This window comes from Furipterus horrens, unplaced genomic scaffold (genome assembly GCF_987537825.1).
Source record: "Furipterus horrens unplaced genomic scaffold, mFurHor1.1.pri manual_scaffold_6, whole genome shotgun sequence".
Taxonomy (NCBI): Eukaryota; Metazoa; Chordata; class Mammalia; order Chiroptera; family Furipteridae; genus Furipterus; species Furipterus horrens.
In genome coordinates, this window is record NW_028327176.1 from 101,774,497 (window position 1) to 101,801,390 (window position 26,894).

General features: G+C 37.4%; 1 protein-coding gene across 2 annotated transcripts in view; it reads left to right on the forward strand.

Moving 5' to 3' along the window:
* PTCHD4 (patched domain containing 4) overlaps positions 1–26,894 on the forward strand; it is a 190,353-nt gene that overhangs the window by 22,789 nt on the left and 140,670 nt on the right. For both annotated transcript variants that reach the window (XM_090280464.1, XM_090280465.1), the window contains exon 2: positions 25,983–26,463. In XM_090280464.1, coding sequence (XP_090136590.1) covers positions 25,983–26,463 — 481 coding nt within the window. The remainder of the gene's footprint in view (positions 1–25,982; positions 26,464–26,894) is intronic.

The window sequence follows — 26,894 nt, forward strand, 5'->3', positions numbered from 1 at the left end:
TTATTCTTCCCCTAAACCCCCTGAGTTTTTACATCTAATTCTCATATACTGGAGACAATTTTACTTTAGATTTTGGATCAAGGTTCTAAGCTTGAAAACTAGCTCTGCCTGTGCCCCCAGGTTAAATAGATTCTCTTCTTTAGATCCACATTAGTTCCATAGAGCTGTTAACAGTGCATCGGGTAAGCCATATCCCCTCGAGGAAGCAGACAGCCTCACTTTTATAAATACTTGGCATCTGGAAGCACAATTTTCATTTTTGAATATTGTTATGAGCTTGGCATCTATTTTTGGTGGCATTCTTAGAGACATTGTACATACTGAGAATAGCAAGCACAGGCATTTGAATTTAGGAAGTGATAACATTTTGGGTTTGAGATCATATCCTTGCCTTGCCATTATATAGCAGGCTTTATAGCAAACCTGTGATGTAAGTTATCATGCTAATGACTTAATCTAAGAATGAAAAAATGTACAGAAAGTGCAAATATAGTTGAGACAAGACTTTGAGACTAAGGTGAAAAAATGAGGAAATAGAACCTTAACATTCTGTCAGTGTTTTGATTTTGAAACAACAGAAAATGCTTCTTCTTAGCTTGGAAAAAATAAATAATAAGGAATGAATAATATTCCCTTACAATTCTGTGAGGTGTATGCTTCAGATAGACATCTGAGCATTAGTACTATTGTCATAGACATTAGAAAGAACAGTTTGGATCACAAAATTATAATTATTGGACAATCATTCTGGGAAGGCTTGGGATTAATATAGAAATTTATTGAAATGAAAGAAAACTTAAAGACAACAAGTGCTTCTGTGTTTTTATCTATATTAAAGGCCTATTTATACCTCCCTGGTAGTGAATACTTTTAATATATGTGTTTGCTTATACCTTGAGGCCTTTCTAAAAATGTCCTTGTGTTTCTCTAACTTGCCCCAGCTCTGATATTTGTTCCATATTTTCAACCTAGTCACTAATCCCTTCCCATTGTTCGGTACACAGTAGAAAATCAACAAAAATGTTTGATGCATTAGCTAAGGAACTAGACCCAACACCACTGAAATTCATCAGAAATCAGAGTAGGCAGCAAGTTGGCAGTCTTTCTTTCTGGCCACGATTCCTTGGGTAAAACTAAAGTAAATGAGAAAATACAGGCAAATGTTTGTGGTGCTGAATTTTGTTGGCAGTTGTTTCTGATTAATTGATTGATGTAATATTTATTAAGTTTTCCACAGTGTCAGATGTCTGACTAGTGTTTTGACTAAGAAACTACAGAATAGAACTGCAGGGTAGAAAAATAGGAAGGAAGGAACTGCAGTGCGGTGGCCTGGGGCAAGTCCCTGGTAGAGCAGTCCAGCAAACAGCATCCAGGAAAACAAGGCTGGGTCAGCGACTTGGTGGGAAAGGGCTGTTTTCATCCCAGTCAATTTCCATTTCTCTGTTAGAGCGCTGAGCTGATGTTTCTATCATACCTCTCAGCCTCTGTGAAGGACTTGTTTTATAAGGGGCAGGGGGCCCTCTAGCCCAGATATAGGTTGGAGCTTATATTTCTATTGTATGGAATTGCATTAGGATTTGTATCCTTATTTCAAGACCAAATAACAGGTTCCTGGAATGAAGTGATTTCTCCAAAGATACAAAGCTGAGAGAGAGTGAACTCAAAAACAAATTTTCTGACTCCAAGTTCATGGAATATGCCTTTCTGCCTACTGCCTCATAGAAAGCTATGTGGAGCCATTCTTACTTCCAAGTAGGAAGCCCCTATTTATGGGCCTGAGTTTGAGTTAAAAATTGCTCAGCCTGGGTGGTGATAGTAAACAAAAAGAATAAAGAAAGTGTGAGAAGTGATGTTTTCTTTCTCTTGGATTTAATCAATGAGAAGAAGGTGTTTATATCTAACTACATATCATTGGCATCTTTTTAGTAACATTGATACCATTCACAGATTGTGAATTTTAAGAGCAGGCCAGTCATTTGGTTCCTATTCTTCTGACCTTGAGCACCAAGATTCTAATCAATCCCTCAATATGTTCCTGTGCATGTCTTAAACCATACCAGTCAGCAAAGGAATTTTATAGTGTGTTGCCTTTCCTTTCAGCAATCTAAACATTTTGAAATATTTTACTACTTACAAAAATGTTCACAAATAGTTTCAGATGGCTTTTTAAAAAGACAAGGAAAACAGTAAAAGAAGAGAATAAAGATGTTTCTATATGTATGCTAGCAATTATGGTCAATGATTCCTAAGCCTCAACTTTAAATTCTGATCAGTTTTCTGGATGCCAGGAGATATAACTAAAAAACCGCAACCCTCTCAACAAGAAGGATATGAGTCTACTAATCTTTCCTATCACTGAATCTTAAAGTATTGATATACTAGACAGAAATCCCAGTGACATTTTTGGTAAACATGGAGGGAAATTTTATGTAGCTATGGCTTTCAGTAACCTATGGTAAAAATTAACAGCATAATGCTAAAACATTTTAATGATAGAAGTTCTGTGAGAGGGCGGAACTGAGAGGGCTTAGTCTGTAGAATGCTCGTGTTCTAATGGGTACCAAGGAGAGACTTTAATAAATATGACAGAATCAGTGGTCAATGTGTCCTTTAGACAGTCTCCACCAAGTGTTACTTTATTTAGCTAAACATTTGGTAGGAGTTGGATTTCAGAGTGTTTGAAGTTGCATGCTTTGATAGGGAACTGAAGAGCTGATGTCCTACATTACAAGTATGGGAGAGTAAACACTTTTGGATACTAGATCAGGTAGAAGCAGGGATGATATTCTATTATGGAAATTGATAGTCTAATTAAATTCCCATCTGGAGAGAGGCCCACTCATCTCTGTTTTGTATCAATCAATTTACTCACTAAATTGAACTTGTAACTGCTAACTTCCCTAGTTTAAAAACAAAGTTCATCTCCTTGTAATCCAAAGAAATGGACAGTTTACAAAGAAATGATATTTGGTAGTGTATTTGAATGCATATTTGCCATAATCATTAACATGGATTTTTATATGTAACAAAGATGGAATTTCCAAGATATTTCTAAGTAACCTAAAATGCATGGTACTTCTCATCCATACTTCATCAAAATGCTATTTTGCCTCTTTCTACAAGCTGCAAGTAAGGCATTGAAATCAACCAAAAGGATCACTTTCTTGGATTCTAATTTTGACTCCATTTATTATGAGATTGTTGCTTTGGGAAAGCCATTGACTTCTTGTATTTTGTGAATAATAATAATACCCATTCCACAGAGTTGTGAAGGGAATTAAAGCAGTACAAGTTCACCTAATTAAATATCATCACTCAAAATATTTTTCTTTTTCTTCTTCACAATAATACCATGAGAGACATGTTCTCTAGCATTTTAACTGTGCAATATACATACAGAGGAATCCATCGTCGTCGTCCGTCGGCAGCCGTCCGTCTCGAGAGACGATGCTGTAGCTTCTTAAGAGTCTATCTACACTGCCGAGAATGGCTGTGCAGTCCGACTCGGGAGTGACACGGTATCTGTCTCCTCCCGTGTTGAATCGACATCTTGTGATGACGCTTGAGTGTCCTCTCCAGTGAAGCTGAAGCTACAGAGCCTGGGCAGGGTGATATGGAGGGTCTGCTGTTGCCCATGCAGCAGACCCCCCCTCTCTTCGCAGCTGAAGGGTCCAAGGGAAAGACGGAGTCAATACAGCTTGGCTTCAGGTGCGCCGCAGGAGTTGCCGGTGTTGACTACAACGTCAAACCGCCTTAGGGACTCCGGCTCCGGATTTTCTGTCGGGGTTTACTCCCTTAGCCTTTCCCCTGAAGAGGTATGCCGCAAGGCAGCGGAGGTTTTTTGAAGTCAGAGTTTTCCTTCTCTGATGTGCCCTGACTGGAAGATCGAACCAGCGACACTTAGCTCGCAGGCCGACGCTCAATCCACTGAGCCAAACCAGCCAGGGCAAATACAGAGGAATATATAGATGATATATGCATAGTTTAAAGGATAATTAACAAGCAAATACCATGTGAATACCAGCAGGATTAAAACATAAAATACTGTCAGTAGTTCAGCATTCCTGTGGCAGCTGTCCTGTCATACCCATTTTTTCTCCCCTCTAGTGATAATAGCCACCAAAAGTATGAATGTTGTGATAAATACTTTCCCTTGTATTTCCTTATAACTTTTCCATCTAAGTATACATTCTTAAATAATATGATTCTGCCTCACCTGTTTTGGGGGGGATGATATAAATGGAGGTCTACACTATGGGTTACTTACTAACCTCACTCTATATTTGTGTTATCAGTTTATTAGTTTTAGTTAGTTCTTTTTCATTTATATTATAATATTTCATGAAGCACTAATTTCACAATTTATTCTAATGTTTATGAGCATATATGTGGTTTGCTCTTTGGGGCCGTTATAGAGAATACTTCCATGAATATCTGTGTACCTGTCTCTTAGTACATGGGTACAGAATCTGTCCAGGCTACGTAGCTAAGAAACAAATCTCAGAGTCTCTGCATCTTCCCCTTTATTTTATAATGCTGAAGTTTTTCCAAAACAGTTCTATCAGTTTACTTTCTGTCCAAGAGCATAAGGGAGAATCCTGTCATTTCCCATAAGAGACTTTTTCAGATGCTGCCTTGACGGAGTCCAGGTACACTAAGTCCTCTGTAATTCTTTAATATAGCTGTCTGTGACCCCTATTAAAAACAAACAAACAAACAAACAAAAAAACACATTCCTTATCTTTTTCTTAATTGTTCACCCACCACTGCCTGAAATATCACTTCTCATATCAACACCACTCCTTACAGATCATGTGAGAAAACCATATTCTTTCAGTTTTTAAACCCTGATTGCATTTGCTCATGCCCAGGCTTCTGATCCCCCTGGGTTCCCGTGGCTGTGTAACAGAGCCCACGGGCTGCTGCTCCAATTGAAACAGAACCCACGGGCTGTTCAGTTATTAGGGGCCCGATTGCCCGCCACCAGAAGCATAACTCTCAATACCAGAGTTTGGTGAAAAGAAAAAGAATTGTTTATTTTAATGGTTATATAGATTTAGATTATTTGCAGATTTCTGCCATTAAATCTTATTTTCTTTAAAACACCCACAAACACATAGTTCTGCCTCCCCCTACCAAACCAGGCTAGTTTTAGAAAAATCAGAGATACAGTCTTCCTACTTCCCAGACACAGTTCAGCTTTACCGGCAGCTCCCAATCATTCAGTCCTGATTGGGGAGGTTTTGCCTGTGTTGTGGTGCCCTTCAGCTCTTAATGCAGAACCACGTGGAGTTCCCAGACTCCTTGTAAATCGCATGGAGTTTTCCCTTTACTTTCCAAAAATGCATGGCGTTCTCCCACTAAAATGTCTGCCACCTATTTTTAAATCCCTGACTGCATGCTGTGACACAGTGGGCATGGTAACGAGTTCTGACCATTCACAGAACCTTGCGCAGGCTCTGTGTGCTCTTTCTGCACCATTCCACAGTCAAAACCCCTCCCATCTTCTTGGGGTCTTGGAAGACCCAAAGCCATTTTCATAACTGAGAAACTAAGCTACTAGCCACAGACATGCAAAGGCATCTTATAAACTGTTCCCTTTTCTCCATCCCCCAACCCACAGGCTCTGGGGATTTTTGGAGACCCCCACTCTGTAACAGCTGCATCAGCAAAATCACTATTGGTTGCTCAGTCTCCTTCTCATGTTCTCTTAGAACAGCGGCTGGTCGTTAACCCAAGTCAGTAGGCATAATTTAAGGGCATCATTCAACAATGTTTTTGTCATCTTCTATTATTTTTTCAGCATCATTTCCTTTCCCGTATGTTCTTTCCACCCTTTTATTCTCATGGAAAGAGAAGACAGAAACAATGTAGTAGCTATATTCTTCATTTCTTTTTATTGGTCAGCAGTTGAGGGACATTATGAGCCCAAAGCAGTGGCCTATTTCTTCTTTGATCTTCTTGGTCCAAATAAAGAAAAACAAGGTAAGTCAAACATTAACAACAACAAACAAAAAGAACTTTTTTTCTTATTCTTAGCATTTGGTGGCTTATTTTAAATCTAGCCTTCTGAATGCTATTCTTATAGATTCATGATATTATTTTAAGTTGTCTCCATTTTTTTTATTATGTGGACCTCACTTTTTGAAAGTTAAACTCATTGCAGAACATTCTGTGGCACCTCATTCTCTGTAGGTTTCTCTCTTTTTTCTTCCTCACTGAAATTACTTCTATTTGCATAGTATGAACAACATTTTTAAAAGTTAACCAGACTTTAAGCTTTCTTTCTCTGTTACAAAATTACATGTTATAGATTCTGTCAAGTTTTTCTTTTAAACCATTGAAGTCTTCCTTTCTGAAGTTTGCAGTTATGTCTAAGCCCGAGCTTCATCAGAATGAGACTTTTTGTAAAAAGAAGAAAAGAAAGACACAAATCTGTGTATACTTCTTTTCAGATAAAGAACTTCTAGACTTCTCGAAGTTTGTGGGCCTCTCCATTTCTTCAGTATAGTATATCATCTTTAAGTATTCTTATCATCTTGTCCTTAGTATCATCTTCTCCTTAGCACTTTCTCTTTTTCTCCTGGCTGCCCATGAGCCTCAGTCTGTCTTGTTAGCAAAACCTTTCTCCCTAAATGGTATCTCTCTTGGTTTCTTTCTTTTAAACATCTCTCTGCTAACATACACATACTTAATTTCCTGGGAATAAAAGAAATCAGACTTCTTACCATGTCTCTGGTGTGAAATTTGATTCATCATCATCAAGCTGACACCGCAAGCAGAGGAGAAAGAGGTTCTTCCAGGACAGTGGTTCTCAGGCTGGAGTGTGCATCAGACTCACCTGAGCGCTTATGAAAATGTGCATTGCTGGGTCCCACTCTCCGAGTTTTTGATTTAATGAATCAAAATTCAGACAGTTTGCATTTCTACCAAGTTCCCAGGTGATGTTAATATTGTTAGTGCGAAACCACTGTAATAGAGAGAAATATGAGAATTTTCTGAAGAACTGATTTTTCTAATTCAGAGTAACGCGACTCCTCCTCATACTTTGTTACTGTATAAATGATGGAGTTTGAGCTGTTAGTGTGGATTCCTGCGTTGCTATCTTCCAAGTAAGGGTTTCAATGGTAGATTATATGTAACAGGAAAAAATCATGATATTTCAATGATTTGATCTCTGCAAAATAAAAAGATCAGTATTTACCACCCAGATAGGAAGAAAAAGAGGTGATTAAAAAAAAAGTAAAGAAGAAGTTGTTACATTTTGAATTTCATATACATTTTAGTACAAAAGAATAGTAGAGCATCATGAAGTTCAACTCTTGGAGGAATATGTCTTCGCCTTTTTTAGGTGTGGCAGGGAATGCAGAATGTGTGTAATGCCTATTCTGGAAAGGTACTTCGATGTCCCTGATAAGATAGCTCACTGCCCCAGATACCTTTAATTGGCATTTCATTATTACTCAGTGATTCAAGACATTTTATCTTCCAATCATTGTTTGGGGCATGAGAGGATTAAAAGAGTGAAAAGCAAATTTTTCATTGACTACAAACAGAGTTTATTCCGATAAGAGATGGTGCCTCCCGTAATTAGGTCTTGAGTGATGAGATTGCTGACATATCTGGAGAAGCGACAGTTACCAGGGCTCAGGGTGAAGGAAGCAGCAAAAGAACGGAGCACAATTAGTCTGAGGGCACCCTCTGCCCACCCAACACTCTCCCTCTTATACTTTGCAATAATTTTTAATATTCCAAACCTCCATTCAAATATTATACTCATCTGAAGTCATAAACTATGAATTTTTAAATGCTCCCCAACCCTCAGCTTTGCTTTGCTCTATAAGATGCTTATCAAAGGGCCATGGGGTAATCTTCATAATCTTCACTTTTGCCATGGAAATTAAGAGAGTGCAGCACAGTCAACTGCTCTTGTCTACTTCAAGCCCTAATTCTAATTCCTTTTGATGAGACCCACCTCTAGAAGCCCTATCTGTCAGGTTCTACCTTGTCAACCACACCTATCACCTAGAAATGACTGTCCTTAACATCTCTTCTTACTCAAATATGCCATCATTGAGGCCTAAACCTTCTCACTTAAAACTTGCCATTTTAGGTCATATGTGCCTGTGGAGTTTTTTTTTTTTTTTTAATAAATAACAATAACTATCACCTCTATCACACAAAAGAAATTCCTCAGCTAATTTTATTCAAAAGTGTACAATATGCTCAGGCTACCTCATTTTCTCCAGCATCTAGCAGCCCAGGATTTCCTACAAAATGTCATGTCTCGGAGGGCCCACACTTTCTCAAGGGATGCCTCATGTTTAATTCTCCAAAGACTGTTTATTTAATGAATCATTTTTTTCAGGCCCTTGCTCTCTGTTTTCCAAGGTAATAGATTTTTGATTTGGGCTGATCTGCTAGTAAAAAAGAAATAGCATCACGGCTAGCCATTCCCATCTACATTAATATTCACAAGAGTGATTTTGGGGGTAATGTTGCCCCCATTTCCTTTGTTGTCTAACACATGATAGTATTAAGAATTTCAGGCCCAAGTAAGTGAAAGCAAAGCTTTGGCAATCAATGGGAAAGATATTTGAGAGAAGGCAGAAACCATGTAAATACACTCAGTGCTGGTCTAACTACCATTTTGACATACAGGAAAATAGGAATGACCTGGGTCCATCCACCTGCCTGCAACTTTAATATCTTGCCCTTCTCTACTGTTGTGCTCTGCTATTACAAGTCTTCACACAATTCAAAAGAAAAAGTTTTTAGCTAAAATACATATCACTCTTTGATAAATGATTTTTGTGAAGATACTATAATGTAGGCAATTGCAAAACAAAACAATCAAACAGAAAAGCACTTAGCCTGCCTTCAAGGAGTTTCCCTTAAAGAAGGGGACAAACAAGCTATACCATATAATAATTTTAAATGTCATAAGAGCAATCCAGAAAATATCACAACACTTCAGAAGAAAACGTTTTCTCCCAGTTTAAGGTTCTTGAAAATTTTTTGTCAGTTTTAACTTTGCTTATCACAGATAAGAATTTCTTTTGCAAATAAGTTGACTTTTCTCAGATAATTCTGAAATTTCCTCAGAAATACTGAGACTTCAGTGGTCACTTTAATCCAACTTGAAAACTGCCCATTTTATTATTTTATTATAACTAAAAAATGTAATAAGTTGTTAAAGTTATTTTAATGCAATATTCTATTGCTTCAAAAATAGATCATTTTTTGTTAATTCTTTATTATTTAGTGTACTGCTGTTAATTCAAGGCATTACTGTGTCAAATTAAATTAGAATTTTGGACCTCCTCCCCTACCCACCCTTGTCCCACCAGACACAGCTCTTTCCTGCTCTAAATACACTGCTGAATGATCAAACTCCTCTTTACAAATAATTCCTACCACATTCAGTGACCTAATCTAACATGACTCTTTTCATGACTAGTTCTGTCTGCACAGATGTCTGGCCGTGAAACAGGAAATTCATGAGATCATCTCTAAGGAGTTTCTTTATATTGTACCCAGTAAAAGAGAGTATATTTTATTCATACTCACTTTCTTTTAACTATGCTTATTTTTTTTAATGTCTGACATAAATTTTCTGGATTTTGTCATTAGTATATGCTGATCCCATGGTCCAGAAAAGTCCCTGCTTCCGTGGAGAATAACCAAAGCAAGGACATGGGGTACATCATTATAATGAAATGCAAATTTCTCATTAAAAGGCAAATCCTTCATCTGAAAAGGTTGAACAGGATGCAACTATACATGACTTAATTTCCTATTAAGGCACTGAAAATCTCTTCCAAGTAAAGAATATTCTTTGGATCTGAACCACTTTCATTTCAATGAATTGGAACATTTGAGTGCATTGAAAGCCTATATCCTACAAAATTTTATTCTGAGATAATGGGTTGCCATTCGTCATAATTCCTCTTTTATTTACTATATTTTTCCCATCAGGGATGATGAAATATTTCATCAATGTAGACTCTACAAGGAGTGCTACTGTTTTTCTGCACTGTGTTGCCTTTGTATGGATTTTCCTGACCTATTCTCCTTATTCCTCTGGATTCTCTTCACAGCTTCTAGTCTTCTCACATTATTCACTTTCTCTGGACAAGTATGACCTTAGCCATAGTCCATTGGCTGTGTAACACCTCTGAAGTGTCTGTCTTCAGCCTCTGTCTTAAGCAATCTACTCATAATTTTACTCATTTGTAAGTATCCTCACATTGATGTTTTTCAGGTACCTAAAACTCAATACATAGAGCTTAATTCCAGGTCTCCTGATTCCACACAAATGTGGTCTTTATCTAGGTGAGTGTCACTATTGTCCTCCAGGCTCCTCACCTACTTGTCTTTTCTTGCCTTCATCTCTCACAGCAAATTCTATTCATTGTACTTTTTTAAATCCTCACCTAAGGACATGCTTATTGATTTTAGAGAGAGGAGAAGTGAGAGAGAGAGAGAGAGAGAGAGAGAGAGAGAGAGAGAGAGAGAGAAACATTGATGTGAGGGAGAAACATTGATTGGTTGCCTCTCACATGTGCCCTGACCAAGGATGGAACCCGCAACATAGGCATATCCTCTGAGCAGGAATCAAACTCGCAGTGCTTTATGGGATGAACCTCCAACCAACTAAGGCACACTGGCCAGGGCTATTCATTTTACTTCTTAAGTATCCCTTTATTAATTCACTTTCCTTCTCTCTAGTGCCACTTTTTCAATTTAGGGATTTATTATCTCTCACTTACTCAATTGTTACCTTGTCAGTATTTTCCTAAAATCTCAACATACACGCACATGTATACTCACACACAGCTCAGGCCATTCTTCATATCACTATCAGAGGGGAGTCTAACACATATATCTCTTCAGGTTACTTCTCATTTTAAAGATTGTCAATGGCAACGGTCCCCCTTTCTTTCAGATGGTATACAAGTCCCTTCTGAGGTCTTCCTTGGTTTATCCTTCTTTTCTTTTCTGTTCTGGATGGGCAAAAACAAACACCATTGCTCAGACTGCTATTGGAGAGGGTGATAGGACTCATTGCCCTTTCACAGCAGGAGGAGGCCTTTATTATTCCAAAATGGCTAGCTCAGTCTTCCTCAGTACCAGTCCACTCCTGTAGACCCTCACTCAGGGCTCCTTCATCAACAGCTCCAGTGCTGCCAGTCCATTCTGAGGGAATGCTGTCTTTGGTTTCTGTTGCTTTTGGTGTTTTTAACAGTGCACTTGGTATAGCAATATGCATTTAAAAAGTCTCCCATAAATACCTGCTTATATAACTGGTTGCAGTGGCTTCACATAGTCCTGATCTTTCAGTCAAAGCAGACAGCCACTCACCAAATTAATCATGCTTCCACAAAGTACCTCCTTGTAAATGAAGGATGTTAGATTGTTTTTCTTATATAAACTCTGTGAAAAAGAGAGCCTCTCACCTATTCATAAGGAATAGGCATGACATAGTCACCTCCAATTCTCTGACTACTGCAAAATTACGCAGAATTAATCTGTGCTGCAGTAAAAGAGTGACAGTGAATGTTCTTAAGGACAATGGACCAGCCTTTTATATAAAAGGCTGTTAAATAGCTTTGTAGCATGTCCTCTAAAAATCTGGTTCTTTTTGAGTCTGTTAAGTTAGAAGAAATGTCCATGTATAATTTTTTTGTATTTCCTTTCCTAACTTTATTTTTTCTCTTTTCACTTTAATATAATCAAATCATTTGATTGAAGGTACAAAAGGGGAAGATAGGATACATTGAACTTACTTTAACACTGTGCTAGAAAAAGTATTCTTGGCATTCTTAAGCAAATATCAGTGATGTTTGTAAGAGAACATCTAATATCTACAGCAAGCATGAAATATGGTACTGAAACAAATATATTAAAAATCAATCTTTTCTGTAAATTATTTTGCTGAAATTATATTCCTCTGAACAATCCGGTAGGATTATCAGATGATGGGTCAGAAAACACAAAATGAAACCATGTGAGTGTAGAATCACCTCACCTGGCTTTTGCGTGCTGCCATTTTATATATGAAATGTAAAGACAGGTGAAACAATAGGGAAGCTATTGTTTCATGGTTCCACCAGGTGCTTTTAGTTATAGGACCTTTCATGGGTGGTGGGTGGAGTCTGTATTGTGGAATCAGCAGGTTTAATTCTTACTTCCATTGTTCTCCTGGCTGCAGAGAATACCACAAAGCCAAAGGTCCTCTTTATGTTGAAATTTGTCACAGCCAGAAGCCACATCTGTTTGATGCCCAAAGTAAAAGCAGGTGACACTGATGACACACAGGCCTGACTCAAACCCTGAACCCATCCTGGGAAGCCTATGGTGAAGGAGGGTAAACCCATGAGCTGAGTTATCCCAGAAATTTGCTCTGATAATGTAGTTTTCCAGCTTAGTGAAAACCCTTATCCAGATGGTCATTTAAAGAATATTAAAGGGAAATCTGAATCAGTAATTTTAGATTTCGCCTAAATATACCAGATGGATCTGTCTTCTAAAACTGCATTGAGCTAGGAACAAGATCTAGGTAGTATAGAGAATGGGTCCCTTGGACTGGAACAGAGAGTTAGCATCTTTTGTCTCCCCTTTGAGCTAAATATGTCCCAGTTAGGAGCCCTGAATACTTTTTGTATTTGTGGCATAGGATGAGAGTTGATGGAATGTTTTTGGTGCCCAGGGCCATTGCCTGTTTTAATTTCATTTTAAAATAACTATAACTAAATCATTCAATCATTATTTTGTAATTAGATAACAGTTATTGATAGAGCCCTTACAAGATAACACACAGGGTGCCATCCATTTTAAAATATCATCAAATTTATTTCTTATAATAAAGCTTATGATGTATACAGTCTCATTTCATGATTAAACAAAGAAGCTCAGAGATTTAAGTAACTTTACAAAAGTAACAGTGGTAGTAATTGGCCAAATTAGCATTCAAGCCCAAGTTTTCCAAACTTTAAAGCCAAATGGCTATTGCCAGCCATATGCCCTGTGATACCAAAGTGGTTTTGCCATCACTGACATGGCAACTAAGTCATGTGACCTTTACTAAGCATTGCGGGTCTTTCCTCTGAAGAATGAGGAGAATATCTCAGTCCATTTCTTAACGCGTCTTAAGAACATGTTTGAGAGAATTCTCTATATACTAAAGTTTTGCCCTTTGAAAAGAAAGGTAGTGATTTATTGAAGAAAAATATATATTGACTGTCAAAATTATGAGAAATGGGGCTGTTGAAACTTGGCACTATTTTGAAATATTCAGAAGTAAATTAAAGCCAACCTAAAACAGGAGTGCAATTTTGATTAGCAGCATTACCTCCAACCCCCATGAACTAGAACTAGGTGATATCAGAACTGACACAGCTAAGGGGAGTATGTATGTGTGGCTAGAAGCAGCAGCTGTCATGTTTATGAAGTTGAGGCAATTAAATTCCCAAAGGCTGGAATGTGAGTTGGCCCTCTTAAAATTGGCCTAATTTAGAATAGTAAATTCAGTGATGATTAGTTTTATAATGAGACTGTCTACCTTAATATTTTTTCCTATTGCATAAAAACCTGAGTAAATCAATTATCAAAACCTTTTGGGATGATTAGTCAAGTATGTTTTAACTGACTGTAACTTACTACCACCCAACTTATTAAGGCTACCATATGTTCTGAACCAGAAATAAGGATATATGATCAAATGAAAAAATTTAATTCATAAACATTATCAATTAAAAAACCTCACATATGTATAAACTAAGAACAAATGTATATAAATGTTCTGTGAATTGTTCTTATTTAAATAATAAAAAACATGAAATTTACTTGCCTTACTAAAGCTAAAGTCTACAGTTATTATACATATAACTTAATAGTAAGTTAGCTTTATAGTAGCTTTAAGCAAAATTACTTGAATATTAGCCTTAAAGACAAGCAGATGAGCTTTTTTTTTTTACTCTCAGGAAACAAAGACAAAATTATTTTCTAAAATTTTATAGATTTATGGATAATCTTTTGCAGTAAGTTAAATTATGAGGGAAAAATAAGACAGATACCTTGTTTTTTGAGTTAATTTTTCATTTGAGTATATCTTACAAAGTTTTAATAATTTTTAAAATTTTACCTCCCAGGGGCATCCAGATGCACCTTTGCTAGACATACAAGAACATATAGTTTAATACAAAGATGAACTCATGCACTTGACTAAACCATGTCACATCAACCCAGAAAATGTTAACACACTTGCAAAGGTGAGCCTTTACATCCTCATCGCCTGTGCTGAGAGAAAGAATACTTAACTCCCACATGGAGCTGCAAGATAGGATAGTAGCTACCTTCTTGGCTTTATCAAAAAGCCTTCCAATTATTTTAATATCTTTGAGGCTGAATATCTTGGTAGTAGTAAAGAACAATTGCATGGATCTCATTAGAATGTGTATCACACACGATACTTTGAAAGCATGTCTGCCCTTTTAGGGATTAAAAAGAAAAGGTAATTTAGTGAAGATAAAATGGATTTAAGTGCACATTGTATTCTTTATCTAGCATTTTACTGACATAGTTCAATAATTATCCCTCACTGTGGTTTTCAGATGATTGGCTTTTAAATAAAGGAAGGACAGAGATGGGAGGGGGAAGAAGAGGCAACTGGAGGAATGTAAGAAGGGAAGGAGGAGAGAGAGAGGAAAAGAGAGAGCAGGAGAAACAGCTTGCCAGTCAGGAGGAGTAGGGAAGACAGGAGATGGAGTTGGGAAGAGACAGGGGGGATGTTCATATAAGACAATGAGATTTTAAGATCTGATTTATCTTCAGTAGAAAAGATATAAGGGTGTCACTTTTATCAAAGAATTAAGACACTGATTTCATCCACAACTACATATCACTGCTACACTGTTATTTTCACATTCTTTTGCAATGTATTCATTATCCTACATTTCCTTGAGTTATATACCCCAAAGTGTTTCATTTAGTTCGCAAAAGGTACAACCATCTTTCCTGTTTTCAGTGAATTTGGAAGTCAAGTTGGAGTGATAAAACAGATAGTAAGAGTAAAAGCAATGTGTATTCATTATCAGAAGAGGTCTCCTTTAATGAAAACTTGATACAATCTTAAAAAAACAAAGCAAAATATAAATTCAAAAAATGGAATTCATAAATAGCAACACTATCTCCAAACTGCAAAAATTTAAGGCATATTTCCTAGAACGTTTAATCAACCTCATAGTCTGGACCTCTGCAAACTACAATTATATGGATATTTCAAGAAAGAAATAAACCATCTTTACCTTAGAGTGATGCTTTATGTGTACCAAAAAAGATATTTTTCATTTGATTGGTCAAATAATTTCACCTTTGTTTTCAAATTAAAGGGAAAAACATCATGGGAAGGAAAGATACAGAGACAAAAATTAAAAAGAACCTCACGAAAGCCAGTTTGGAGCTCAAGTTCAATTTAAGAAAAGTGATATTGAACTACCAGGGTCCTCCTAATCTTATCTTTGATAAGAAACCACGTGGCAAAGGGCAAGGTCATGTCAGTTCCAGATTTAAGTGTGTGTTAGCATTTTACCTTACTCTGGAGCCCAGAAATCTGCTGTTATTTACCTTTAAGTTTAAGTAGGACATTGTTACTCATTACATGTTAGTGGATAAAACTGCAGTCCTTCATGAAAAAGGAACCATCATATCTCAAGTTGACTTAGATGCCACAAGGCAGGTTGCTTAGGACGTAAGCCTGGAAATGAGGGTGTCCTGATTCTTGGCCCTGTCTCCTCTTCCAACTGCCTAAGTGAAATTTGATAAGAAGTTGTACCTAATTTATGCATTTCATTCCTATCTGCCCTTCATTCAGTTCCCTTAACACACTTGTTATTATTTTTGTTGATGAGTCAAAAAGTTTTTTTAAGAGATAAAATAGTCTAACCAAGAAAACAGATATAACCTATAATTTTATACCAAATAAGAGCCAAAGTGAACATTTTGATGATTTCCTTTGAATATTTATATGTGCATATTTATTTTTACATGGATTAGATCATACCATATGTAAATAATTTTGCAACTATCAGCAATTATCTTCATTCTTCAGCAATGTCTTCTGATATATAATTCCCTGTGCTGCTTTATATTTTTGCCATATTATTTCTGTGATTTGTTTCTATAACAAAGGCAGAAACTCTTCCAGGACAGAGACTTGATCTTTCATTTATTTTTCTTTATCTTTTTTCCTACACATAGACTAACAATTTCTCTTCCAGTCTCTCAACACAGATATTGTTTTAATTTATTGGATTTATGGGAATCATTAGAAGTAGATCACTTTCAACTACCCCTGCACCTCTAGGAAGCAAGCTTTTCTCCAAGAATCCCTCAGCACCCAGAAGACGTGTTTCTTCTGGATGTGGGGACAATTTATTTTCAGAATAGTGATCATTCCATAAGATGTGAACAGTCTTTTTTTTTTTTTTTTTTTTTTTTTTTTTTAATGCTCATACAATCAGCTAGGTAAGTCTTGGCTTAGACAAAGTTATGAGGAAGTCTAAAAATGATCCCAAGCCCCCTCACTAGTGCCCATCTGCACCCCCAATTCACACCTAAACTTTATTTTTCATGCTGCTGGCCAAGAGAGTTTTTGAATAAGCAAATCTCCATATCCAGTATTATCACCAGACAGGGGACCTGGCCCTGAGTGAGTCTGCCTAGGGCCATCTGGTAGTGTGTAGGTTCTTGACTTCCTGTAGGAAAGATTTCACAACATGGATCTAGGTGACTATAAATGTACGTTTATTAAAGCGAGGGACAGTAAAACAAGGAAGGGCTCAGCGTAGAAACACCAAGAGGAAAGCCTAGGCTAGGCTGCCTTAGCTCACTGGGACATGGGGTCTTGGAGACAGGTTCAGAGGATTGGCCTGAGAGGAGCTGCCGCTATCCATTGCTTTCCTGGTTACAAGTCTCGTAAGATCCCTTAAAGTTTAGGAGGTTCATGCCTGGCAGGGAAGAGGAGAGGGAAGAGGGGGAAGGAAATGGTGAGGTCTGCTCCCCAGAGGGAGAGCATGTGCTCTGGGCCCTTTGTATTGAGGTTTTTATCTCTTTCTTGCAGGTGGGAATCTTAAGGTAGATCTTAAGGGAAGGTTTCAGCAGAATATTCATCAGTTTTATAGGTGTCCCCTTTCAGGGTTGTGGTCTCTCCACTAATTGGTCAGTGCCAGGGCAGGGGATTGTTAGTCATTGCAGCTGGTCCAGAGTTAGCTACCTGGTTTTGCTGCTTTTCTGGGGCTGGAGCTGAAACAAAACTGAGGCCTAGATGTTATCTCTAGGGAGGTAGCCTTCTGCATCTGGCTACAAATTGCTTGGCCAGTTTGTTTGGCTATCTGTCTGTTTCCCTATTCCACTTGCCAAGGAATTTTCCTAGCTTCTTACTGTCCTGCCTCCCTACTAGTTCCCATCTCTGTATCACCCCCCTCAGCCCCCGCTGTATATTCAGTCATTCTCAGAGTCCCAGGAACACGTCATGCTTACTCTCCTTTCTAGGCCTTTGCATGTGCTTTTCCCCCTGCCTGGAAGACCATTCCTCCCCACATCCACCAACCAAATCCCCCAAATGTACTGTCCTTGGATAATTGTCACTCACGATTCAGGTCTCACCTAAGATGCAATCTTAGTCCCCGATAGGCTAGATTATTTCATTTTAGTACTTCCTTAACACCTTGTGTTAACCAGTACCATTGTGTGTGTGTGTGTGTGTGTGTGTGTGAGATGCTTATCTGCTGACTTCAGCCATCCCTCACTCCACCCAGAGCCATAGGCTCTCTGAAGATAAGAACTGTAGTTCTGTAGCTGTTCACCACTCTGTCCTCCTAATAGCTAGATGACACAGAGCATGCACTCACTGAATACTTCTTAAGGAAATGAAAAACTTTGCCCTTCTTACCCTTTTCTACCTGTGTGTCAGGTCCTAGGGCACCCCCGGAATTCACCACATATGCCGCATGTAGGTACCTGCAGTACCTATACTTTTGATCTGTCCTGACTTTATCATTACTGTGAGCAGGTTTTGAGCTCTGTTCTGAGATTTGTCTCTGTAGGTTGTCAGTCTGATCTGCTTTTCCACTCAGAGGTGCTAATGACCCTGGTGTCACATGCCTTACATAGCATTGTGGTAGTTTTTTAACCCAAAAGAAGGCTGTACTGGAGAAGGGGACTTTCAAAACCTTTACTTAGGACCTTTCTGCATTCCTCAAATACTCCCACAAGAGGTTATGTGTATTCTTCCTTTATGTAAACAGTATCAGAGAGAAATGTTCTTAGATATGAAATATTTGCCCATGAATGGTTGTTGCAATTCCTTTGTGAAAGACACACATAAGATAGTGATATTGTTTCTTATGACAATTTTGGGATAGGCTCACAAATATTAATTGCAAGAACAGATCGTTCATTGTTATGTGCCTCACATTTAATGTAAGTGTTAAATCTACTTCCATACATTGTTTATAAATTTGTATAAATATTTTGCATAAGTAAAGGAGAAATTACAAATATCTATCCTAAGTAAACCAATATAGTGGAGATAATACCATGAAATAGAGAAATGGAGCTAAAATAAATTTTATTAAGAAATAAATAATTTAATCTGGGCTATGAGAAATGATTTACATCGATGTAAAAAGGGGGAAGTTCTTGATCTCTTTCTATTTAATAAGAATCTCTCTGGAAACTACTCAAAGAAAGAAGAGAAAAAGCTATTGGGTCTAGATTCAAAGATGAGAAAATCTTGTTTCTATGGAAATAAACATGGGTCATCTTGGGTTTCTCCTTCCTTCTTAGTTCTTTTTTCTCTCCCTTAGGGCACATTTTTCCAGCCTACTTTGTAGTGTCTAATGACTTTCCTATGGATGAATCATTAAATACTGAGCTAATGAAACCTTCAGAGATAATGTAAGCCAAAACTTTTATTTTGGTGATGAGGGACCTGGTATTCAGAAAAGTTAAGCAGTGTATCCTCCATTGCCCTGGTGTGCAGTAGCAGAACTGGAGCTTACAGCCAGGTGTCCTGTTACAGACAATGTGGAATAATTTTAGATGACTAAGTAAAAATACAGTCTCATTCAAATATTTAATTTATGACACATAATAATAATAATATGCAACACTTTATGAGCACTATTCTAAATGTTTTATATGTTTTAACATACTTGATCCTCAAAATGCCTTATGATTCTCATTTTAACCAATAATAAAACTGAAGTCCAGGGAGCTTAAGAGACTTCCACAGCTGGTCAGTGTTGATGCTTGGACTCTAAGTGAGACGGTTGAACTGTTGATTCTGTGAACATAAATGCTGTATACATTCTTTTATTCAAGTATATCCATAAATTATTCAAACATTTGTGCAGTGGTGTTAAGAGCATGAGCACTGGGGTCAGGATGGGAGTCAAGTGACCAGCTATGCCAATTAAGAGGCTATATAACCTTACATCACTTCTTCGCACCTGGCTTTGTGGGGGAGGGAGGAGCAAATTCCCCCTTTCCCTCTTGGTTCTTATGGCTGGTTGCATAATTAAAATGACATAAGGCAGATTAACACATGGTGAATTCACATAAGCATGAAAAATTCCAAAGGCAGTAAGGCAAAATGAGGTACATTAAGTCTCCACTTAACTTAATAGGTTCTTGGAAACTGAGACTTTAAATGAAATGACATATAATGAAACCAATTTTACTATAGGCTAATTGATATAAACAAGAATTAGGTCCCCACTGGATATTTCTGGTCACAAAAACATCACCAAAGTTCTAAATTAAGGCTCCAAACACTTCTAATATTAAATATTGAATTAAATATGAGCAATACATACATTTAAGAACAATCAATAAAAAATTAGTAAGATACTGATTTCCCCACCCACTTAGCTTAGTTCAGGGTCATGGGTGGCTAGAGACCATCTCAGAAGCTCATGTGGCAAGATGGGACACATCCTGAACAGGACACCCTTCTATTGTTGACCCATTCACAGACACCCACAATCACATTGGGACAATTTAGACACTCAGTCCACCTCACGTGCACATCTTTGGAATGTGGAAGAAAACCAAGTCCCCAGAGAAAACCCACACAGACTTAGGGAGAAAGTGCAAATTCCACACAGACAGTGGCCCAGCCAGGAATTGATGATTTTCATCAATGCTATAATAAAAAGACATTGAATAAAATGACATTTTTTTGAGGTCCTGCTGCATATATATAACATTCTGGACTAAGGAGAAAGAGATAGGGTTCTGGGACTTCCAAGGTAAATAAGGCAATTCACCGAGAAATGAAAAGGGTTAATGTTTATAAACAAATGTTTGCTGGGACATCTCCAGATAATGTGACATAGAAAGGACTAATCCAAAGTGCCTTGCTAGGTCCTTCTCAGAGTCAACTAGTTATCTATGGTGCTAGCTCCTTTCCGGAACAGGCCTTCTGTCTTAAATTCTCTTAGGCATTTAGAGGGAAGATTAGAGGTTCTTTCTGAGCCTTCTGGGCCTTAAAAATAACCAGCTTAAAATAATCACTATCCCAAAGAGGTATATTTGGGGTGGCTAACTCTGTCCCCCTTCACCCTCTATGTCCTCATTGGTGACTTTAGGCTACTCCAGTCTAGCATTCCTGCAGGTGGTGACGGCAGGAGTGTCCCAAGATGATGCAAATGAAATTCTTAAGTCTTGGAACTGAATCTGCCACCTGTGTTAAAAGTTTCCAACTGACTATCAGTTAATTGGTATGCTAAAGTGCTTTGTTAAATGTATTTTATATTCTGCTTGGCTAAAGTTCTTATTTCATTTCAACAACACAGAAACCTTATTTTTAACCTTCCTCTTTGAAAATAATAAAAATATATGACTGCACTCTCCTAGCTTAGTAATATGCATAAGAAATTTAGTTTACTCTTTATTAGAGCATTTTAATGCTTTAAAACCTTCATTTTAAAAATTACTTTTGATTTCTGTTTAAAGTAAATATCTTGTGGGAACTTACTTTCTCAATATTTTCTGTTTTCTACTAATCATGAACCTCAGGAGAGAAAAATTCAAGATTATTGATGGTTTAACTTAATCCTAGTTTGTGTGTATACTTGATACTAAGACTAAAACAGAGAATAAGTTAGGAAATACATATGAGGAAAAATCTTGTTTAAATAATCAAACAAACAGAAAACCAACAAAACCCTTACAATTCCTTTAGAAATATCAGCATTTACCATACATAAGAAGGTATTCTTTTCAACAATAAAAGACAACTGACAATGTGAAAGTTTCCAACATACTTGCAGGATCTACTTCATCAAAAATCAATAAAATTTGAATTACAATCACCTTGGACAGGAGCTATGTGTCCAATATTTTTTTTTTTTTTGCAGTCACAGAAAGTGTATTAGTGTCAACCTAGCATGTATATTGAGCAGATAAGGCATTCACTCCCCTATGATTTCAAAGCATCATTGCATAATTTATTTTCTGCACAATTGTTTACAACATAACTGTCTCTTTCCTCTTGTATCTTTTTAAGAATTTATTTTTTAATCTTATCTTTGAGAGTTTAATTTTCCTTCCCACTCTAGAGGTATAATTTGGATGGCAGTAATTTTAAGAACTACAAAGCAGTAACTATAAACTAAAAATGACCTAAAACAAATTTTTTCCCCTGGCATTACTGCAGCTGGAGAGATAATGTGATGAGTTGCTTCATGGCTGTGAGATAGCATCGTGGCCTATATAATTCCATTGACTCACCTTGGGCCAATTTAACTACCAGAGACTGACTCAGCTGACATTTTATTCATGCTGCATGAAGAACCAGAAATGCTGCAGGGACTTTCTAACTGAGCTCTTTCCTTTAGAGTCACCTGAATTCTAAATCATGATCCACAGTGCAAGGAGAGTGAGCACTCTAAAAAAAGAAGTGTGTTGTTAATGTTTCTGCCTTAAACTCACCAGTGGCTTCCTACCACATGACAGTTAAGTCCAGTTCAATAAGGCTTTCATGGCCCTTACAGAAGAGGCCCTGCTTTCTTCTCTAGTCTCAGATCCCATCGCTTTTTTCAGTTCCTTGAACATCTTGTGCTCTTCTTTGCCTCAACCATATTGCATACAAATCCTTTTTCTGACTACTCACTAAGTCCCCTGTCCATTGGATAGCTTACTGCACATTATTGGTGTGTAGTAGAAATAGGAGAGGAAACATATTTTGGGGAAAAAGCATAAAATTTGTTTTCTTATGTCTCAACCTCTAATTTCTATATACACCTCTTTTATTCTGAGGTCCTACTGTCCTCAGATACTTAGAGCTGTCTCTTACTTTTGTTCTTGGCAAAGTAGTCTAAAAAGTAATGTACAATGAGTTATTACACCTCAGACTGAACTCACAGAGTTGAATATTATGAAGTGTTTATTATATATTGTGCTTTGTTCTAGGCACAGGGAGATTATCAGTGAGCAAGATAAGAAAGGTACTAGCTTTCAATGAGCACACATTCTAGTAGGGGAGACAAAAAAGGGATGATGAAATGATTACACAAATATCACTTCAGATAGAAATGGTTGTTAAGTAGAAGATAAAATAGAACATGTGATAGATTGATTGCTGGGAAGCAGGTGTCTAGTTTAGGCCATGTGATTCCAAAAGTCCCTTTGAAGCTAAGATCTCCATGAGGAAGTAGCCCTGGCCATAAGAATAGAGAAAAGCATTCCAGGCTTGTGCAAAGGCCATGAAGTGAAAATTAACTTCAAGGAATAGGAAGAAAGGGCAGAAAAGCTGGAGAGTGTTCATGAGGGTAAGAGTAGTAGAAGAGGTCTGAGGGCTCAACCTTGCGGGCCTGGTGAGGGCTTCTACTTTTATTCCTAGTGCAAGTGGAAACTAGTAGAAGGTTTTAAGTGCAGTGATGATGTGATCTCATTTCGAGCTGCACAAATACATTCTGGCTGTAATGTGGAGAACACATTGAGGAGGCTCAGAGGTGGATGTGACTATATGAGTTATGGACTTCAATCCATCTCATCTTAATTACGACAGTTCAATTCAGTGAATCACTGAAATGGGAGAGCATTGAAAGTAATATTACATTCTTGTCATATTTTTACTTTAAGATTTATCTTCATTGAGGCATCAAAGTGATTTCTGCACTTAAAGAAATTTCAGGATTTGTTTAGGAGGTTTTATTAGAAAGGAGGAGAATGAATCGACATGTGTTAAATCATTGGCACTTAGTTTAATTGAGAGGAAAATATTGGGATAAGGGAATCTACATATAAAATAGTTTTTAATAATAAAGAGCAGTTAGTGGGAAATGGGACTCATTGTGGTTTCCTTGTTATCACCCCCCCCATATGATTCTAGAAAGTACTGTAATTGAGGTTGTCTAAATTGAGTGGGAACCCTGTGTTTATCCCCTTGACTAGCAAATTTGCTTTCTCTGAGCCTCTAGATTTACTCATTTAATTAAACAAAACAGTTCCACCCAGTGAGTGGAGATGTAAAAATAATCAATTTATGGCTCTATTAGTTATAGCGATATCATTTTCACATTTATATCTCTTCAAAGTAGCTTTATAGATGATATTTTCATAGAATAATAGAGCTAATGATTTCTTTAATATTATATAAATATTTACTCATATTCTCATATATGCTCATTTATTAGATAAGAAAACTGAATCTTAGAAGGAGAAGTGAACTAAACAAGGGTTTCTTATTTAATTAGTATGAGATGCACACAGCAGGCCAGGTCATATGACTCCTGATTATGTATTCTCTCCTTTAATTTCACCTACGTTTTTACAAGTCCAGAGGATAATTATAATATACATCATATTTTTTCTTTGTTTCTCCTACATAAATGCACCTATGAATTGATTAGTATGGGAAACCGAAGACCTCTTCTACCACCCCTTACAAAATAGTAGAATCCCCCCTTACAAATAATGTATAAAAGTGTATTTCTCATGACTGTGCTGAGTAGGGTGATTGGGCCAGTGGCTTGTCTCTGATATGGATCATTCAATAGAGCTTTCAATTCAAGGACATCCAAAGATCTTGCTTATTTTTTTCTGGTTTATGAAATAAAGCAAGTTAGGAGAGAGAAACTCATTCTATTTGGCACATTGATTTGAATATGATGGAATTAAAGTATATCTTTTATGAAGTAATTTTGTAAAAAATGAAAATTAACCTCGAAAAGGGGGTGAACAGTTAGCCAAATCCAATGAAGATCAGTTATTTAATAATCTATATTTGCTTTCTTTAAATTTTTAAATTTTATCCAGACACATAATCAGCACCCTCTTTGATCCACTCTAATATTCAAAGGAGGCCTCAGGGATGCATAAATCTTTGTTCCACTGCAAAGGATCCCTAAAAAATCTTTTTGATTATGGAAATTAGTAAAGACACATGGAACTGTACATCCTTAAGTGAATAAATATAGCTTTTAAAATACTTTCTTTCAAATAATCAAAAGCACAAGTCAACATCACAGATGAGATTTCAAAGAAGTAGAAACAAATGTGGAGCTTAAAATTATACCAAGATTAAAATAAAAATAAACAAACCTAATTGAAGAGCAACATGTCCTGGACTAAAAGACTGGAAACCATATTTCACAATCTCTCAGTGCTAGCCCGGATTCTCAATCCTTCCTCAGAGTTCTTCTACTTTTTTACTTACTCATCAGAGAACCCATAGAGTTTCCTGGAGAGAGGGCTTTGTAAACCTACAACTGGAATTTTAGTTTGATTTTATAATAAAAAAAAGATGACTTGGAAGTGGAAGATACCCCAAGCAAAAGAAAATAAACTCAAATAAAATTCTTATTTAGAAATACATTGTTCATTTACACTGGGCCAGGTTGAATTAAATAAAAAATTATCTTTATTGAACATACAGGGAAAATATGGGTATGTGGAGTGACTATGAAATTTCTTTCTCTCAATTCTTCATGATCCCTTTTAACATTTGTACTCTCTGTAAATGTCTCAAACTTCTGATTGTCACACTTTCAAATATTAGTGTTGCCTTTGATGAATATTAAAAACAAATACAAACAGCCACCTCAGATAGAGGTGTCTGGACTAAACAAGTCCAGAATAATTGTTACACGTGACTACTTGAGTATATAAAACCTCACAGTTCTGTGAAAACAACCATAGTTATCACACTGTTGGTTTGTTGCCCTTCCATACTACCGTTCTAGAAAGAATTGTTTTCTGCTCTGACTACTCTTTTATAGCCTTGTGAGATAAACAGCTTGCCTGACCTAACAAATACATGGTCCCTTTATGACATATTTACCTTCATGCCTGTATCTCACTCATTACCTGCAGCACATTTTTGATGCTATACTCCATCTTGCATCCTCTGTTGGGCTCGATATGCCATATGGAGTATCCCCAAAATATAAAGGATGAGTATGGATGTTTGTAATGTTTGTGTGTGTTGGTGTGTGTATTGGTGTAGGTGTGTGTGCTAACCCTGGAAAGTTTAGCATACATTTATTAAATGAGTAACTAGTTTAATTTTTGAAGTGTTAACTCATGCCATGCTTCACTTTTGGCTGAAACTGAATCATAAAACTTGATCCCGCATTAAGGAGTTACAGATTGTTACAGAAGGAAATGCTGGGGATGAGGGTATGGATGAGATCAAAATAATATTTACATTCATTTGTTATGCATGTGGCAAGAATTGCACAGCTTCATAATACTCTTTGCATCTTTTCTAATCCTGATCATCTTGCATGGTTTTCCATGTGGCTCCAAAAGGTTGAATATAAAACCCTAACATGTCACTCCACCCACATCAGTTCCACAATTGCTAAAGCCTATCTCTGTCTTTCTTGTGCTCCTTCACTTAGAGTAATAATCTGTTCTCTGGAATGTGCATCTCTCTGGTAACTTAAGTCTCCCTTTCTTCTGTTTTCAAGGATGGGAGGAACAGTTTTATTGGACATCAACTGGGCGGGGTAGTGGAAGTGCCAAACAGCAAGGACCATCGGGTGAAGTCAGCCAGAGCCATTCAAATCACCTACTACCTCCAGACCTATGGCTCTGCCACCCAGGACCTCATAGGGGAGAAGTGGGAGAATGAGTTCTGTAAACTTATGAGGAAGCTCCAGGAGGAGCACCAGGACTTCCAGCTCTACTCTTTAGCATCCTTTAGCCTCTGGAGAGACTTTCATAAGACCAGCATCCTGGCCAGGAGCAAGGTCCTGGTGAGCCTCGTGCTGATCTTGACCACAGCCACCCTCTCCAGCTCCATGAAGGACTGTTTGCGCAGCAAGCCCTTCCTGGGCCTCCTGGGGGTGCTCACAGTGTGCATCTCCCTTGTCACGGCAGCAGGGATCTTCTTCATCACTGATGGGAAGTACAACTCCACCCTGCTGGGAATCCCGTTCTTCGCCATGGGTAACTATCCATCCTTGTGGTAATCGGATTCTTACCGGTTTGGGGCAAGGTAGTACATTTCTTGAATTCTCAGGTGGAAATCTGTTTTAATTTTGCATTAGCGTGTCTGTGTGATTCTGTAAAAAAATTCCTTGGTGGTAGTGTCTGTTTCACCTTATTGTGTCTTTCAGGAAATAATGGGCTGACCAAGCCATTTTTCCATTTAGGTTGGAGAATTGAATGCTGTCCAAATATTTTTAAATCACGCAATATTGTAACTCTCTACTCAGCTTCTTCAGAAATTATAGGTCATGGATTATGGAGTACAGATTTAAGGAGATGCAAAGTCTTCAAGATTTTCAAACAAAATTTTACAGCTTATATTTATGGTCATGCTCAAGTGGTTCATGATGAAGAGTGGGTATCATAGGATGAAAATTCTGAGGACCACT